Source organism: Rhamphochromis sp. 'chilingali' (genome assembly GCF_963969265.1).
Source record: "Rhamphochromis sp. 'chilingali' genome assembly, chromosome: 13".
Classification (NCBI taxonomy): domain Eukaryota; kingdom Metazoa; phylum Chordata; class Actinopteri; order Cichliformes; family Cichlidae; genus Rhamphochromis; species Rhamphochromis sp. 'chilingali'.
Window position 1 is genome coordinate 28,260,818 of NC_137940.1, and position 14,197 is coordinate 28,275,014.

Sequence of the window (14,197 nt, forward strand, 5' to 3'; positions counted from 1 at the left end):
TAAATAACACCCTGTCAATAAATTGTCCAGTTAATTCTGAGAAAATGGGTGACTGTGTAGAAAAATTGCCGCAATTTCTTCCAGCAAATTATGAACCTCATTACGCACATGAACTTCCTCTTGTAATCAAGGCATGAAGAGAAGCATCTATGAAGTCCCAGCAAATGCTTAAAAGCTAAAATGTAAACAGAAGTATTGTTATTTACTCCACGACTTTCACGTTTTTCATGAGAAATAAGATTCAAATCTGAACCAGCTTCTTGATAAAACATTTATATTCATTTAAAATAAAGTAGGAACAATTTGAGTGGACAAAACAGATACTTTACAGTTTGTCATATGTTTCAAGCCACAGTAAGAACGCACGTCACATATATGAGAGTAGATTCTTTTAAAGTTTTACACACAGAAGCTGACAAAAAGAGTACAACCCAGTGACGATAGTGATGATGATCATGCTTTGCTCAAAATCAGTAATATCTCAGCTTCTTGATAGAGCAAATTTCAGCACCTGATAAAGTAGAGCAAGATAGTTCCTGAAAAGGGTCTGAAACTGATAGAGAATGAAATAGGTTTCTAACTGAACCCACACGGAGAAGGAAAAGAGTCCAGACTGACATAGAAACTGAAGCCGGATTATTACTTCCCTATAAAGATTTTAGAGTTGCGCAATTGTTGACAGACACTGTGGGAAATGTGGACTGGATGTTATCCAATAAAAACAGGAAGCGAGGAGAGAAGAACACGAAGGAAACAGTTTCTGTCGGCACAGTTAGGAACAACAAAGGAAAAAAATGGTGTGAAATACAACATTTCAGTTGGATAATATAAAACTTTACATTGAAACACAGAGTTTCGGTGATAAATCTTTTAATGAACGCCTCTGCAGTTATGCAACAACTTAATTTGCAGCTTTTTTGTTGATTGTCTCATTTGCACAAAAGAAAAAACGAGACATAACACATCTATGAAATATTCATGTTTCTCTTCTAAGTGAAAATAAAGATCATTCTTGATTCATGTGTTATATGTACATTATTCGACATCTCACTTCTGTTTCATTCAGATACAAGCACATTTAAAGTAGCCAAAGTCACAGAAATTGGCAGTCTCTGTCTCTCGTATAGCTTATATATATATATATATTTATATGATCATATAATCTTCATACATTTGGCAGTGTAGGCTGACTGCTACATACACATGTGCATGAAACTTATCATGTAACGCTACAGGAAAGTACAAGATTCAGCTGCACCCTGCTAACCCCATCAACCCCAAACACCAAACATTGTTCTTTTGCTCCATAAGACATCTACCGATTTCCCTGCTCAGCTCAGTCGTACTCCTTGTTCTAAAATCACGCTGACTAATTAGATTGAAGTCGAACAATCACATGCTGCAACCCACTAACAGCTACTGCAAGTGTGTCACAAGAAATACAGCCGTGACCAAAGCCCAGCGAGGAAAACACTGCACTCATTATCTGCCTCCTCTTTGGCTCCTTAAGCATGTTTTAATCAAGGGAAAAACTTGAGCGCTTTATATTTTTTGATTGTAATTAATATAACACAAGTTGTCTGGAGAGAAGAAAGGCTCTCATTGTTTTAATTCAGTGTTTCCGACTGTTGTACCCCCAAAATAATGAAAGACAGTGATCCTGATGGAAGAACACATAATTCTGAGTCTCCTTTGGCGGTAATAAAAAGTATAATAAACATGGTGTGCAATAGATAATTAAGAGCACACTCACAAGTATAAAACAAAAGAATCAGGCGGATTCTTGCTTGGAAAAACTGACAGATTTGACCTCAAATAGAGAACAGAAGAAGGGCTAATAAACAGTCTGCCATGGAGCAATCTTTAGAATAAACTACCCTTTGATACCTTGTGTGACTTGTTGACATTGTTTCCTCCTTTCATTTTAGACGTGGCAATTTCTAGTCATGGATCGCATGCAAAAGAGGCAGGTCACATGCTTGCCGCAGCCGCTCGTCTGTCTGGAGAGCAGGCACGACAGGCAAAAAATAGCTGATAAGACGACTCTCCGGCAATTGAAACAAGCTGCAAACTAGAGATCATGCCAGTTTTCTGATCCTTGTTGAAGAGTGATTGGTTTGCTGATTGATTTGAGCGTAAGGCCTTTCAACAAAACTGGTAGTTGTTGGTCTTCATCAGAGGCTGCTCTTCTTCTTGGTGGTCACAAGACTGGTCACAGGGGCTGTCGAAGCACTCGTCACACCCTTCACCCTCCGTGACCTGCTCCTGCACATTCTGGTACATTAACTGCGGAAGAGGTATCATCAAGATGGTGAGAGTTATACAAAACATGATTACAGAGTTTATATTTTAGACTGACATAAATAGTGGCATTGTGAGTATCTTCAGTTGGAACAACACCCAAACAGACATTATCGCAAAGAATCTAAATCGTGTAATTGGTCTTGGACTTCACAACTAAATTTGCTGTCTCTTAAGGAGCATTAAAAGAAACAGGGTTTCCCGAGGTCATCTTGGCCGGGCCGCCACATGTTTTTCTCCCTGGGTGCTTTCTCCCACACTGCACATGCAGACTAACTCACCTGTCCCTGCTCAGGTTGGTCCCCAAGTAGCCTTTGAATCATGTGACAGATTTTGCTGAAGGTGGGACGCTCTGTCGGCTCCAGATTCCAGCACATCTTCATGATACCGTAGCTGAAATCAAAAAGAGTTCTTTCAGAGAAACAATTCATGGTGTACATTAAAGGGGTTTTGCACTCTTATTTTCACTCCTCAGACTGTGTGGTGTAAAGCCGAGTTAGATGAATAAGGAGAGGCTTATGGAGGCGGTGACGCAGTTAAAAAAAAAAAGACAGACTTGTTTATAAGGACCCCTGCCCCTCCAGTTCCATTTAGTTGCCATGAAATAGCAGTTACATGGTTCTCTAGCTTTGAGATCATGTGGCTAACAGGCAGAACTGAGGCCTGACTCACAGCAGAACAAGAAATGAATTGGCCCTGACTCAGATTCAGTCTATTTCCACAGCACATTTATTCCTGGCTAGTGTGACATGCCATGGCAAATCAGCACACACAGATGTTAGGGCTGTATCGCAAAAAAATAAAATCTTTTTTTTTTTAAATTTCGATGGCTTGCAAAGTTTGGAGTTTGGACTTATTTAGTTTTAGGTTTGAGGTCAAGGGAGAACCCAAAAGCAAATGAAATTCATGAATAATGGAAGTGCATTATGAGGTTATCTCATCTGTCGGTTATTTCAGATGTCAGATAGCCCGCGAGACTGCAGGAAGGGGAAAAAATAGGATCTTTGTTCATTCATAAAGACCATTTAGAAAGCAGACTGTTTGAACTTTGGGAGGCTAGCGCCTATTCACAATCAGCTACATTAATAAGTCTGTTATATTAAATTAACCTATTACTAGTCAAAAGTCACCGCATGTTATCAGCTGATCTCACTGGTTAGTAAGCATAACCATAGTATTACTCCTACTATTGCTTAACTACGTGTCAGGAGCTGATACGAAGGCCTTTAATTGGATTATTTGTCATTGTATCAGTCGTAAAAACTCTGCTGATAGTCACTTGATACGCCCGTAAAACTCAACTGATAATCAGGTGATGGTTAGCAGGATAAGAGCCTCAGACAAAATAAAGTGTTTGAGAAAAAGGGGAAGCAGTGACTCATCCCTGAATGAGCCATGCTGCTGAAGTGTCAAACTTACATTTCAGGTGGAGCAAAGTCTGGTTGGGACATCTGGTAGCCACGCTTCACCATCTTGTAGAACCTAGTGTCCACAGCCATGCTGGGGTAGGGGCTTTTGCCTAGTAGTGAATAACATGTGATTTTCAGCACCAACCCATGAAATAAATACAAGCACAGATCACATGTTTACGCATTCTTACCTAAAGAGAAGATCTCCCACAAGAGGATGCCATAGGACCAGACGTCACTCTGAACGGTGTACACGCAGTCAAAGATGCTCTCGGGAGCCATCCACTTCACTGGCAGACGTGCCTTTGCACAAAACAACACACAAACAAATTAAGTGATTTGCAGTGGATACCATGTAAGCAACATTTAGCTCTTATCAGATCAAATGCTTACATTGCCTTTCACCACATAGTTGGAGTCATTCATGATGTCCCGTGCCAGACCGAAGTCACAGATCTTTGCCTCTCTGCGACTGGTCAGGAGCACATTCCTCGCAGCCACATCTCTGTGAATACACTGCACACACGCATTTCACACAGTTTGTTTCTGCTTGTAGAGCTTTGCCCAGTGAAAGACAATAAGATCAGTGGAAGGCTTAATTTAGAACGAAAGATCTCCATTAAGAAATGTACAACGTCAAACTATGACTAAATATGTGATGGGAAATACCCATCATAAGCCCAGAGGAGTGGTTTAACACACAGGGACGCTGTGTAAAAACAAATGAAAGCTGAAAGCAATGTTTTTGTAAGACATTAAGACCCCTTTTTTTTTAAACAGCAAAAAGGAAATAAAAAAGATTTTAAAACTGAAAGAAATATATGATTTTGATATCAGCTTTAAAAACATGGAAAGGGGACTTGTCACAGCAGGTTGTCTCACCTTATGAGATAAAAGATTTCAAATGCATTCTTTGTCACATTTTTTTAAAAATCAGATAATGCCTCATATTCATAATTCTTGCTATGGAGCCACACTCCAGCAATACATGCATAATGTGGGTTTGCATTTTTATGTCCATTTAAAGCTCCCCCTGTTCCCATAAAGATTTTTAAATTAGCCAAACCACAGTTCCTCTTCGTTGTCTATTTTTATTGGAATGTCACTTACGGATTAAAGATCAGCCATTGCTCCTTGTATGATTTTTATAATGACATTATGTATCTTAGATAATCTACTATCTACATCATCTGCAATATTAAACAGAGAAACATTATCCTAAACTGTTTGGTGACGCTCTCCACATTGTTACTTCTAAAAGTCTGAGCCTTTCCTGGAAGCTTCTTAATGAAATCATGTTACACCTGCGGTCAGTTAAATGGCCTGTATTTATATAGCGCTTTACTAGTCCCTAAGGACCCCAAAGCGCTTTACATATCCAGTCATCCACCCATTCACACACACATTCACACACTGGTGATGGCAAGCTACATTGTAGCCAGCGCGACCCTGGGGCGCACTGACAGAGGCGAGGCTGCCGGACACTGGCGCCACCGGGCCCTCTGACCAGTTAACCTCACATCCATCCTGCTTTCCAATGCATGATTTTTTTTGTCTCTGGTATGAAATTGAAATCATGAAATAATTTGTCATATAAAAAAACAACAAAGTTTCAGCATTGTTGTGTTGTACTATTTCAAATTAAATGCGGTGCTGTAACAATTTGTGAATCACATTCTGTTCTTATTCACAAACCAGAAAGCGTCAAATTTCTAATTTGTTAATGGAGTGTTAAACTCACATTTTTCCTGGCCAAAAAGTCGAGGCCCTGAGCTACTTGGAAGGAAAATCTGAGCAGGTCATCAATATCCAGCGGCCAGTCACCACTCTCCTCACAGACAAGGTCTAGAAAAGAATCAGATAGGAATAAAATCCTGCGATCAGCACACTGATCTGATCATTTTCAACAATTTAAACCTCAGGCTGATGACGAGCTTACCATCAGATGATTCCACAGTTGGCAACTCTGCTAAGCGGCTGGGTCTCATCTCCAAGTAGGTGCTCGAGGTTTCACTGGAGATCCCGCTATCGCTGTTAAAAGTAAACAGAGATATCAGTGCTTGGATACATTTCACATGTCCTCTTTCATTAAGTGTGTTTGCTGATGTACCTTCGAATGAACTGCTTCTGATTGCAGATGTTCTTGTAGTCGGTAGAATTTTCCATGATGTCGGGAATATTCATGACAAAGTTCACAAATGTCTCTGCCTTCTGGCGAAGGAAGTTCAGGAGGTCGCCGAGGCTGCAGTACTCAGTGATCACAAGCACTGGACCTGATGACCGTTGAAATGAGCTTGCATGCTTAGTTAAACAGGATTTTCCATGATATGGATGACTTCTAATTTTAACACAAGTTTTTGCAGTATTTCCGTTTCATCTGCGTTCTCTGACCTCCATAGGTGCAGGCTCCAAGTAGGTTGACGATGTTCTGGTGGTGACCCAGGTGACTCAAGATCTTCAGTTCAGACATTAGAGCCTCCCTCTCATCTGAATGGGCACGGGCTGCAGAAACAGGTTTTTTTTCAGAGGTCTAAATATAATGTCTTTTACACAGAGTCAGTCTGACTTGCTCATGTGGACAATAACCTCTCAGTTAGGTCCTATTTTCCATGAAAGATCTGTCACGCTCAACTCAAAAAAACTCACAGTGCAACAGTGGATCCAAACCTTTTAACATTTTCACAGCTACGCGCATCACATTTTCTTCCTTTCCCATTCCATAAGCAGTGGCCTCAACAACTTTTCCAAATGCGCCTGCACCCAGGATCTTCCCTGTTTGTAGAGAAAATACACAGAGGAGCATTTTGACTTCAACCTAGTCTGCAATTTACAATCAAATATTCAATTATTATTATTTTGATGTAATATAATGAGAATTTAGTCAATTTGACAAACACGTTGCACACCTAATTTGAGCTTGTCTCTAGGGAACTCCCACTTTTCATTGTAGGGCAGCTGCGTGGGGTCAATGAAGGTGTAATTGTTCCCATCTCTCGCCTCAATGATCTTCCAGCGGATCTCATACCTCGGTTTCTTAAAAATAAAGTCAGTAAAGAATGGAGTAACTGCTTTCATAAATGTTTTTGGGCGTCATATTTGGATGTTGGAGATGCTTCTTACAGTTTATTTTGCGATGTTATTTTTTAAGAATTGACTCAACCTACCTGCTTGTATTTGTAAAACAGGAAAATGAGGAGCACAAGAAGGATGGTCAAAATCGCTGCCGCTCCAATCAGAAGGGAAGTAAAGGGCCAGTCTGTTCATAGAGAGAGATTTCAATGTGAGTTAACCTCATTAAGACTGGCTGTGTGACATACAAGCTGATGTCCTTAAACAGAATTTATCTAGCACTTGCATATTTATTGAGGATAATTAATAAACATGCTCAGAAAAGAAGAGAAATAACATTTTTTTTCTTTCCATGAAAGAAACATTAGATTAGATCTGAACCACATCCAGTAATGGTACTCTAGAGAAATTAGAAATTTAGAGAGCAGCCTTAAAATGGACATATGATCGAGTGCTCACCGTTAACGTTCACAGCAAGAGTGTCACTGCTGACGCCAGCGAGGTTGAAAGCCACACACTCAACCGTCATCCTCCTGTTGGAAAACGCCACAGTGAGGACGCTTTCCACTTCCACAGCCCCGTACTCCTCCCTCTGGACCTCCACTGTAGGAGCTCGGAGAGGGATTGCCAGCTGCAGTCCAGTATTGTTTTCATTGCACCTGCACAGATAGAGAAAGGCAATAAACTGACAGAAACGTCAGTGCTTAACCTTATCTCAGAGAGAAATCACTAAAATCACTACAGTTTGTGTTCATTCACAGGGTCAGAGACTGGGTGAGGTCTTTTATGCGCAGTTATACTTACGTGGGTCGGATTCCAAAACACTGATACCAGAGGATTCTGGGAGGAGGATAGCCATGCGAAGTGCAAGTAAGTGTGGTTACATTTTCCCATTTCACGACAGCAATTGGTCTCTCTGCCAGTGGGAAGAAATGAGGGGGAAAAACAATAATTAGTCAACAGTGAATGATCGAGATATACGACCAGTTGACAAAGAAAAAAATTAAACGATGTTAGTTTGTGTTTCTGTCACGTACGATACATCTGGACTTGAAATATGATGGATGCGTTGGTCATTTCACTCTGAGCATAGAAGGTGTACTGGCCCTGCTCCTGTATATTCATTCTTTTCAGCTGCAGAATAGCATGGTATCTAAAACAAAAATAAATAAATGGTGAAAAAGAGGAATATCTACAGAACCAGAAGTGACTAATTTGGTGTCTTGAATTCAGACAGCTCCTATGCATCATTGGTGAAATAAAAAGAGAACAGCACTCTTCCCTCTTTGAGTTTCATGACCTGAGGAAATATAATGACCTGGTCAGATTTACACAGAATGCAAGGACAGCAAATCTCAAATTTAGTAAAACTTCCTCTTCCTGTAGTACACTTGATTTTCGCACTTTTCTAACTGTACTGCTGAGATACCAGAATGATGAGTAGGGGTATTGCACGTTTCTTTCCCATGAAGCTATTTTAGTCCACCTGTTGTTGTATCGGATGAGCTTGTTCTCCTGTGTGGCTGTGTTGAGAGATGTCGGCGTGTCCCATCTGTGCTTTGTGATGTGGGGGTATGCTTCGATGAGCACGCTGAGCTCCAGATCGTCTCCCTCGTTCACCTCGACCGAGAGGCCCTTGTGGGCCAGCTTAGGCGACAGCTGGGGTGATAGTCTGATGTAAGGCTTGTCTGCTCAAACAATGAAGAGACAAACATTTTAGTTTATTGAAATCATTAAACAGTTTATAAAGTGAATACTTTAGGCTCTTCTTTATAAATTCCAAGAGGTTTTAGCTGTTGGGTGTTTTTTTGTGGCTTACCCACAACCAGCAGGTATGTGGTCGAAGTGTTCACCCCTGCTTCGTTAGAACCGATGCAGGAGATGTTTCCTGTGTCTGCCAGGTTCACAGCAGCGATAGTCAGTGTGCTCTCTATGTCCAGGCGATTTTCACCATTGGAGCGAACTATCTCAGTGATTTTTGGGACCTGAAGACAAATACATAAAGATGTTTAAAGAAGAAAAAGAAAAAATTAAAATTTTGATTAGTATCACTGTAAAACGTAGAAATATCTTGTACTGACTGATTTGGTTGTGTATTTCCAGGTGACGTTGTAGTAGAAGTTGGGATTGTGTGTTGTGCATGGGATCTTGAGTTCTTCCCCAACTATGCGTACATATTCCTCTGTCTCCAAGAAGACGTATGGAGGGAAACGGAGCTCTAGAAAAAGAGAAAAATCATACCCAAATGTCAAAATAGACACAAGTGGTAATGGGCTGATTCTTATATTTGTGTTTTGAGTGCCTACTTGAGCACTCAAAGCACATTTTTCTACACCTAAGTGCTTTCTATCTAATATTCACACATATTCAAATCCTATAAACGCATCAGAGAGCAACTTGGGTTGAGCATCTTGCCCAAGGATACTTAGGCATGCAGACCAGAGACAGAAGCAGCCAGTGACTGAACCACCTGCTCTACCTCCTGAGTTACAGCCACCCCAGACAAGTTTCAGTTTAGAGGAATTCTAAAAAAAAAAAAAAAAGCTTTGGGAAATTATTTTTCTCACTCTGAATGACATTGATGGAAAAGGCCTTAGAAGTCATCTCCACTCCGTTGACCCTGGCCGTGCACATGTAGTCAGCATTAAAGCTGGGGTGAAGGCTGTGGATGAGAATGCCACGGTCTCTGAAGATGGTAAAGTTCATTCCTGGTGGCACAGAAGTGCCATTGTTCATGCGCAGGCTTATGTCTGTAGCTTCTGGGTTGGTCAGTAGGCAGGGCAGCAGGTAGCTCTCACCCTCCTTCGCTACCACCTGCAGGGATGTGCTGCTGGTCCAGAAAACATGACTTGGATCTGGAAGAAGGATTTTCAAACAATTAACTAATGCGAAACTTAGCCTGAACACTAATAAACATCCAGCTAAGCACAAACTTCAGGAAGCTTGCAGCAGAACAACAGAAGCTCACCTTTTACATACACATACACCGAGGAGTCACGATGGGACCCGCTGGTGTAATAACACTTGTACGTTCCAGTGAATTCTGCGGTGGGACGTTCGACTTTAAAAGTACGGACAGTCCCATTGCCCCTGGATATGTAGCGTCTGTGTTTGGGTAGTCTGGTTTGCCAGATTACAGGTGCTTCACCCTCACACCTCAGATCCAGAGGTCTTCCAGCTCTGACCACCACCTCAGCGCTCTTAACCACCTTGGAGTTTAACTTGATCACTGGACGCCTCCACTCAGCTAAAAATAAGAAAATGGCACAAATTAAAATGACATAGAAAAATAGGGTAAAACGATTTAATGAACTGAATTTGTTCCTGATGGTCTCTGAGGGTTTTTATTTATTTATTTTTTTTTGTGTTGCATATTATTTTTGTTCTCGCCATTTCATTATCTCATCTGCTCTGTGACTCAGAATTATTTTAAGAGTATGATTCAGGAAACAGATTGAAGACTCTTGGCTCCATCTATACTTGATACTTCTGCTTTTCACATTGTTGTTATATCTCAACAGTGGGGGTAAAAAAACAGTTACTATGGGAAACTTCAAATATTACTGCTGTCATTTTTGCTTAGACCCTTTGCCTTTGACATCAAAAATAAAACTAGAGACACATTTAAGAATTTTAAACACATGAGAGCGGAGAAATATTTATTAGCCATTTCTGAGGAAGGGATTTCGTGTAATGGGCCAAACCCTGAGGGGTTAATAAAGCATATTTTTTGCAACAAAGAACACTGATTTCTTTGATTACTTTGGTGAGAATCTGGACGTTTTTAAAAACTGGATAGTGCATTACGCCAAATTACCGACACTGGAGAAGCTGAGACGTCTTTCCAGTTAGAGGTCATAAAATTTTCCATTCGGCCTTTCTTACAGTGCGTGTTGAATCTTGAAGCAGAACTGAGATTCCACGTTCAGCATTTTGTATTCGCCACATAGCACAATGTAAGACACTGAAAATTAAATGTCATGTGAAGCCAGCATTTTATTTCTGATGTCCTGCTCAGCAGTGTAAACAGCTACCTTTGCCCCAAATTCATGCAACCTCAATATGACCCATTATAAACGTTATACAATAATCAACCAGAAAGCAAAGCTAATTCATTCAGACCTAACTCAGCGAAACAAGAGATGCTTTTATCTATTAAAATGCAAATAAATGAAATTGCAATTGGATGGCTGTCGGGTGATACTTATATTTGTGATGTTAAATATTATCACAAGAACAACCCTAAACCCCCAAAACTGAAGACAATCAACAGCTGAGAAGGCTGTCAGCTCTTCTCTGCTGTGAGTACAAGTGCATCACTCCAAATATGATGAGTATGTTGTTGACATGTTTACATCTCACATTTAAAAACATAAACAGATGAATGCTATTTTCTGTAAGCACATTTAATTTGATTTCACTAACTTAATCTTTTAGTGTTATACAAACTTTACTCACACAGTACTTTTCATTCTTTAAGTCTATCGGGGAATGTGACAGTTACGTGCTTTACCCAGTCATCTTTCACATCTAACAAATTGTGGTTTTAACATGTAAGTCCACATTAGTTTTCAAAAACAAGACAAAAATGAAAAGCAAACATCTGATATAAGGGGGCAAAATCACAGCAATTGAAATTGTTGCTTTTCAGAGCTTACCTGAAGCAGTGGAGGCCACAAGCCACAGCATAAGGTAGGACAACATCCTTGATCAACTCAGACCTGGAGTTTAAACATTGTTACTTATTAGCGCAGGAAGAAAAAACCTGATTTGTAGTGATGGGTGCGAGCTTAAAAACAAAACCCCCCAAAGAAGCAACTGTTGCTATCACTGAATTTCATCTTTTACTTCTTTCTGAATGATCAAGAAAAACACTGAACAAACTGTTTCCATTATTATTACCAGTGTAATAAAACCAGAATTGAAATATTAAAACTTGAGATCATAAAAACAATTAAAGAATGACATACCCCGAGAAAGAATTTCATTGGTGCATGTATTAAAAGTAAAGAGTCACTCTAACTTGAAACACAGAATTATGAATTATAGAAGCAGCCCATATTTCTTTCCAGTGTTTTCACCTGCAGATGTCTTCAGCTTGGATCTAATAACTTCCCTGAGTCAGAAGTTTCCAGCATCCAGAGCTGACACAGCTGAGTTCCTCGTTCCCTTTCTGTGCGTCTCCGCGCTCCTTCTTCTTTCTTGTTTACAGGCTTTTTGCCACAAGTCACACAGCAAACAGAAAGTTGTCTTGAGAGCAAGTGGTAGAGGGGTGGAGGAACAATGTGTGTGTGTGTGTGTGTGTGAGAGAGAGGCGACGTGTTGGGGGTGGGGGGGCAGTCAGCATATCATGCTCAACAAATTAATGAGGCAGTGTCAATTGGCCTCTGAAAGGCACAATAATATCGAAACATCCGCAGAGGTGAGACCAATCATCTTCATTTCCGCTGAACTTTGGACATGCGTCAGGCTTAGAAATGCAGCTCGGTAATAAACTGTGAAAATGGAGAGTGAGAAAATTAAATCACAGAAATATTACAGAAAGTTTTCCTTTTTTTAATGTGCTTGAGTTTCATTAACAGCAGAAATGACAGTGAGAGACACCAAAGAAAACACCAGTTATCCAAGCAATACTACGATTATACACTTTATTGTCACATTTACAACATAGAAAATGACACATATAAAAAATACATTTGTAAACGTTAAGAAGAGCTTTGGTACCATAGCTTGTGATAACAGTGATCTTGTGCATTTTACATAGAGTAAGAAAGGCTACAGGACATAAAAAGACGTGTTCTTCCTTTAAGTGGTGAATTACGTTGAAACACAGTTAGTGTTATCCAAAGCAACAGAAGACTACAGGTATTTTTTTTTTTTAGATTTTTTTCATGTGTACATATTTATGGCTATCTATTTCTTGAGCAGCAGCCCTTCATATGCAAGCAACAACAGCCCGAGACAACAATCAGTCTATACAAAGGCACTCATCTGTGCCATCTTGTGCTAAGGCAGTGATATGCTGTATTTATTGTTTTCACTTGAGAGTCACAGAAACTGCATATCATAATCACTCTAACATTAGATCCCCAGTTGCTGCGATGTAACTTTCACATAATTGAAATTATTTTTTTGTTATGAATATCCACATTTTCTACATAAAGTGCAAATCTGGCACAGAACTATGAGTTAAGCATACAGGACAAAAAAAACTCCCAAAAGTTTTCATACACACACATCACATACAAGATAATATTCAAAATACACAAATAAAAACACAGACGCTGTGGCATATTAAACTAAAAAATAAAGTATATCTCACATTAAAACAGTGCATGTGGAACCTGTTTGTATTTACTACGATTAGTCCTCTTGACTGTACCCAAGGTAAGGTTTTCATTTATATATCGCCATTTCACATCTGATCATGCTTTAGGACAAAATGTTGTCATGTTGTCGAACTTGTCATTTAAAGGCAAATTAACTTCCTTTCAGGTTCTTGAGGATGTTTAACCTCTTACCTGAAAAGCCTCTTTAGCTCTAAAAACCCTGATGTGGGCTAGCAGGTCTTTAACCTCACGCCTGATTGTCATCTGTAGGTGGTCCTCATCATGTGAGTCATTAGGGAAACATGGGTGAAACTCACACTTTGACCCATGCCTTGGGTCTGGTGATCCTAAGAACTCACATGATAACAGGGTGGGTGAGCAACTCTTAGGACTACCTCCAAGGAGCCTTTCAGATGAGAGGTGAAATGTCTTCAGAAACCTAAATAGAAGTCTAGTTGGCTTCAATCGGCCACTTAAGCCTGTTGCAACGTGGACGAATTCTACACAGAAAAATGGATTCGAGGTTTTCTCACAATATTGTGTCAATGATTTCGTACTTTTTAAAAAAAGGAAATGCAGCCTACTTTTGAACAGTGAATATGGGGAACAGTTGTTGATTAGTTATCTAAAAGATAAAGCACTTATTTAATAAGGCCTCATAAGCCTCACTACACATTGTAAACTAAGTGTAAATTGTGAGGAGGGTACCGCATTAATTTGTAGCAAATTTCCTAATACAACCGAATGACAGAAGACAATTTTGTAGTTAACTACTTGTAGTTAAAAAACAAAAGAAGAAACTTTCTGTGTGCTTAGTGAAAATACAGAGATTTCCATCTCAGTCTCTATGCTACATTTTAGTTTATTCACGTTCCCTTTTCAGCCCCAGAAAGGAAATCTGTTTCCTCTGGGCTCCTACATCTGGCTACAGGAAGCTGTCTTCTACCTCAGGTGTCCCGGAGGAGCCCAACAGAGCGTCTCTCTCGCTGGTCTCTTCCAGCCGGTCCTCCTCTGGAAGGGTGTCAGCAGTGTCCTGAGACATGGAGTCGGTCTCCTCCCCCACAACTACAGAGCTGAAGGTGAAAAAAA

General features: G+C 40.1%; 2 protein-coding genes across 3 annotated transcripts in view; both read right to left on the minus strand.

The window, feature by feature from the left end:
- Window positions 1-257: 257 nt before the first annotated feature.
- On the minus strand, window positions 258-12,066 carry csf1ra (colony stimulating factor 1 receptor, a). 2 transcript variants are annotated; one of them, XM_080901529.1, is made up of 22 exons: window positions 11,861-12,066; window positions 11,438-11,500; window positions 9,748-10,026; window positions 9,347-9,634; window positions 8,861-8,997; window positions 8,599-8,764; window positions 8,266-8,467; window positions 7,817-7,932; window positions 7,584-7,695; window positions 7,239-7,438; window positions 6,875-6,966; window positions 6,617-6,743; window positions 6,357-6,482; window positions 6,102-6,212; window positions 5,821-5,983; window positions 5,650-5,741; window positions 5,452-5,555; window positions 4,104-4,226; window positions 3,902-4,013; window positions 3,721-3,820; window positions 2,583-2,694; window positions 258-2,286 (listed from the first exon to the last, which is right to left on the minus strand). In XM_080901529.1, exons 2-22 carry the CDS (start codon window positions 11,481-11,483, stop codon window positions 2,146-2,148), a joined length of 2,949 nt encoding a protein of 982 aa, XP_080757655.1. In that variant the 5' UTR covers window positions 11,484-11,500; window positions 11,861-12,066; the 3' UTR covers window positions 258-2,145. The 2 variants fall into 2 exon arrangements, with proteins under 2 accessions (XP_080757655.1, XP_080757656.1); XM_080901530.1 differs by having other exon boundaries at window positions 6,378-6,482; window positions 11,861-12,065.
- Window positions 12,067-12,394: 328 nt separating this feature from the next.
- Window positions 12,395-14,197, minus strand: part of pdgfrb (platelet-derived growth factor receptor, beta polypeptide) — a 29,031-nt gene continuing 27,228 nt past the window's right edge. The window contains exon 23 of the mRNA XM_080900946.1: window positions 12,395-14,181. Within this exon, the coding sequence (XP_080757072.1) occupies window positions 14,034-14,181 (148 nt within the window). The 3' untranslated portion in view covers window positions 12,395-14,033. The remainder of the gene's footprint in view (window positions 14,182-14,197) is intronic.

What these genes read in the sequence shown, in the direction of transcription:
- csf1ra (XM_080901529.1), bottom strand. Translation starts at nt 11,483, where the DNA reads ATGTTGTCCTACCTTATGCTGTGGCTTGTGGCCTCCACTGCTTCAG. An exon ending in TTCCATCAATGTCATTCAGA is followed by an intron (nt 8,998 to 9,346) that starts GTGAGAAAAATA and finishes CTCTTTTTCTAG; the next exon opens with AGCTCCGTTTCCCTCCATAC. An exon ending in ATTTCAAGTCCAGATGTATC is followed by an intron (nt 7,696 to 7,816) that starts GTACGTGACAGA and finishes TCCCACTGGCAG; the next exon opens with AGAGACCAATTGCTGTCGTG.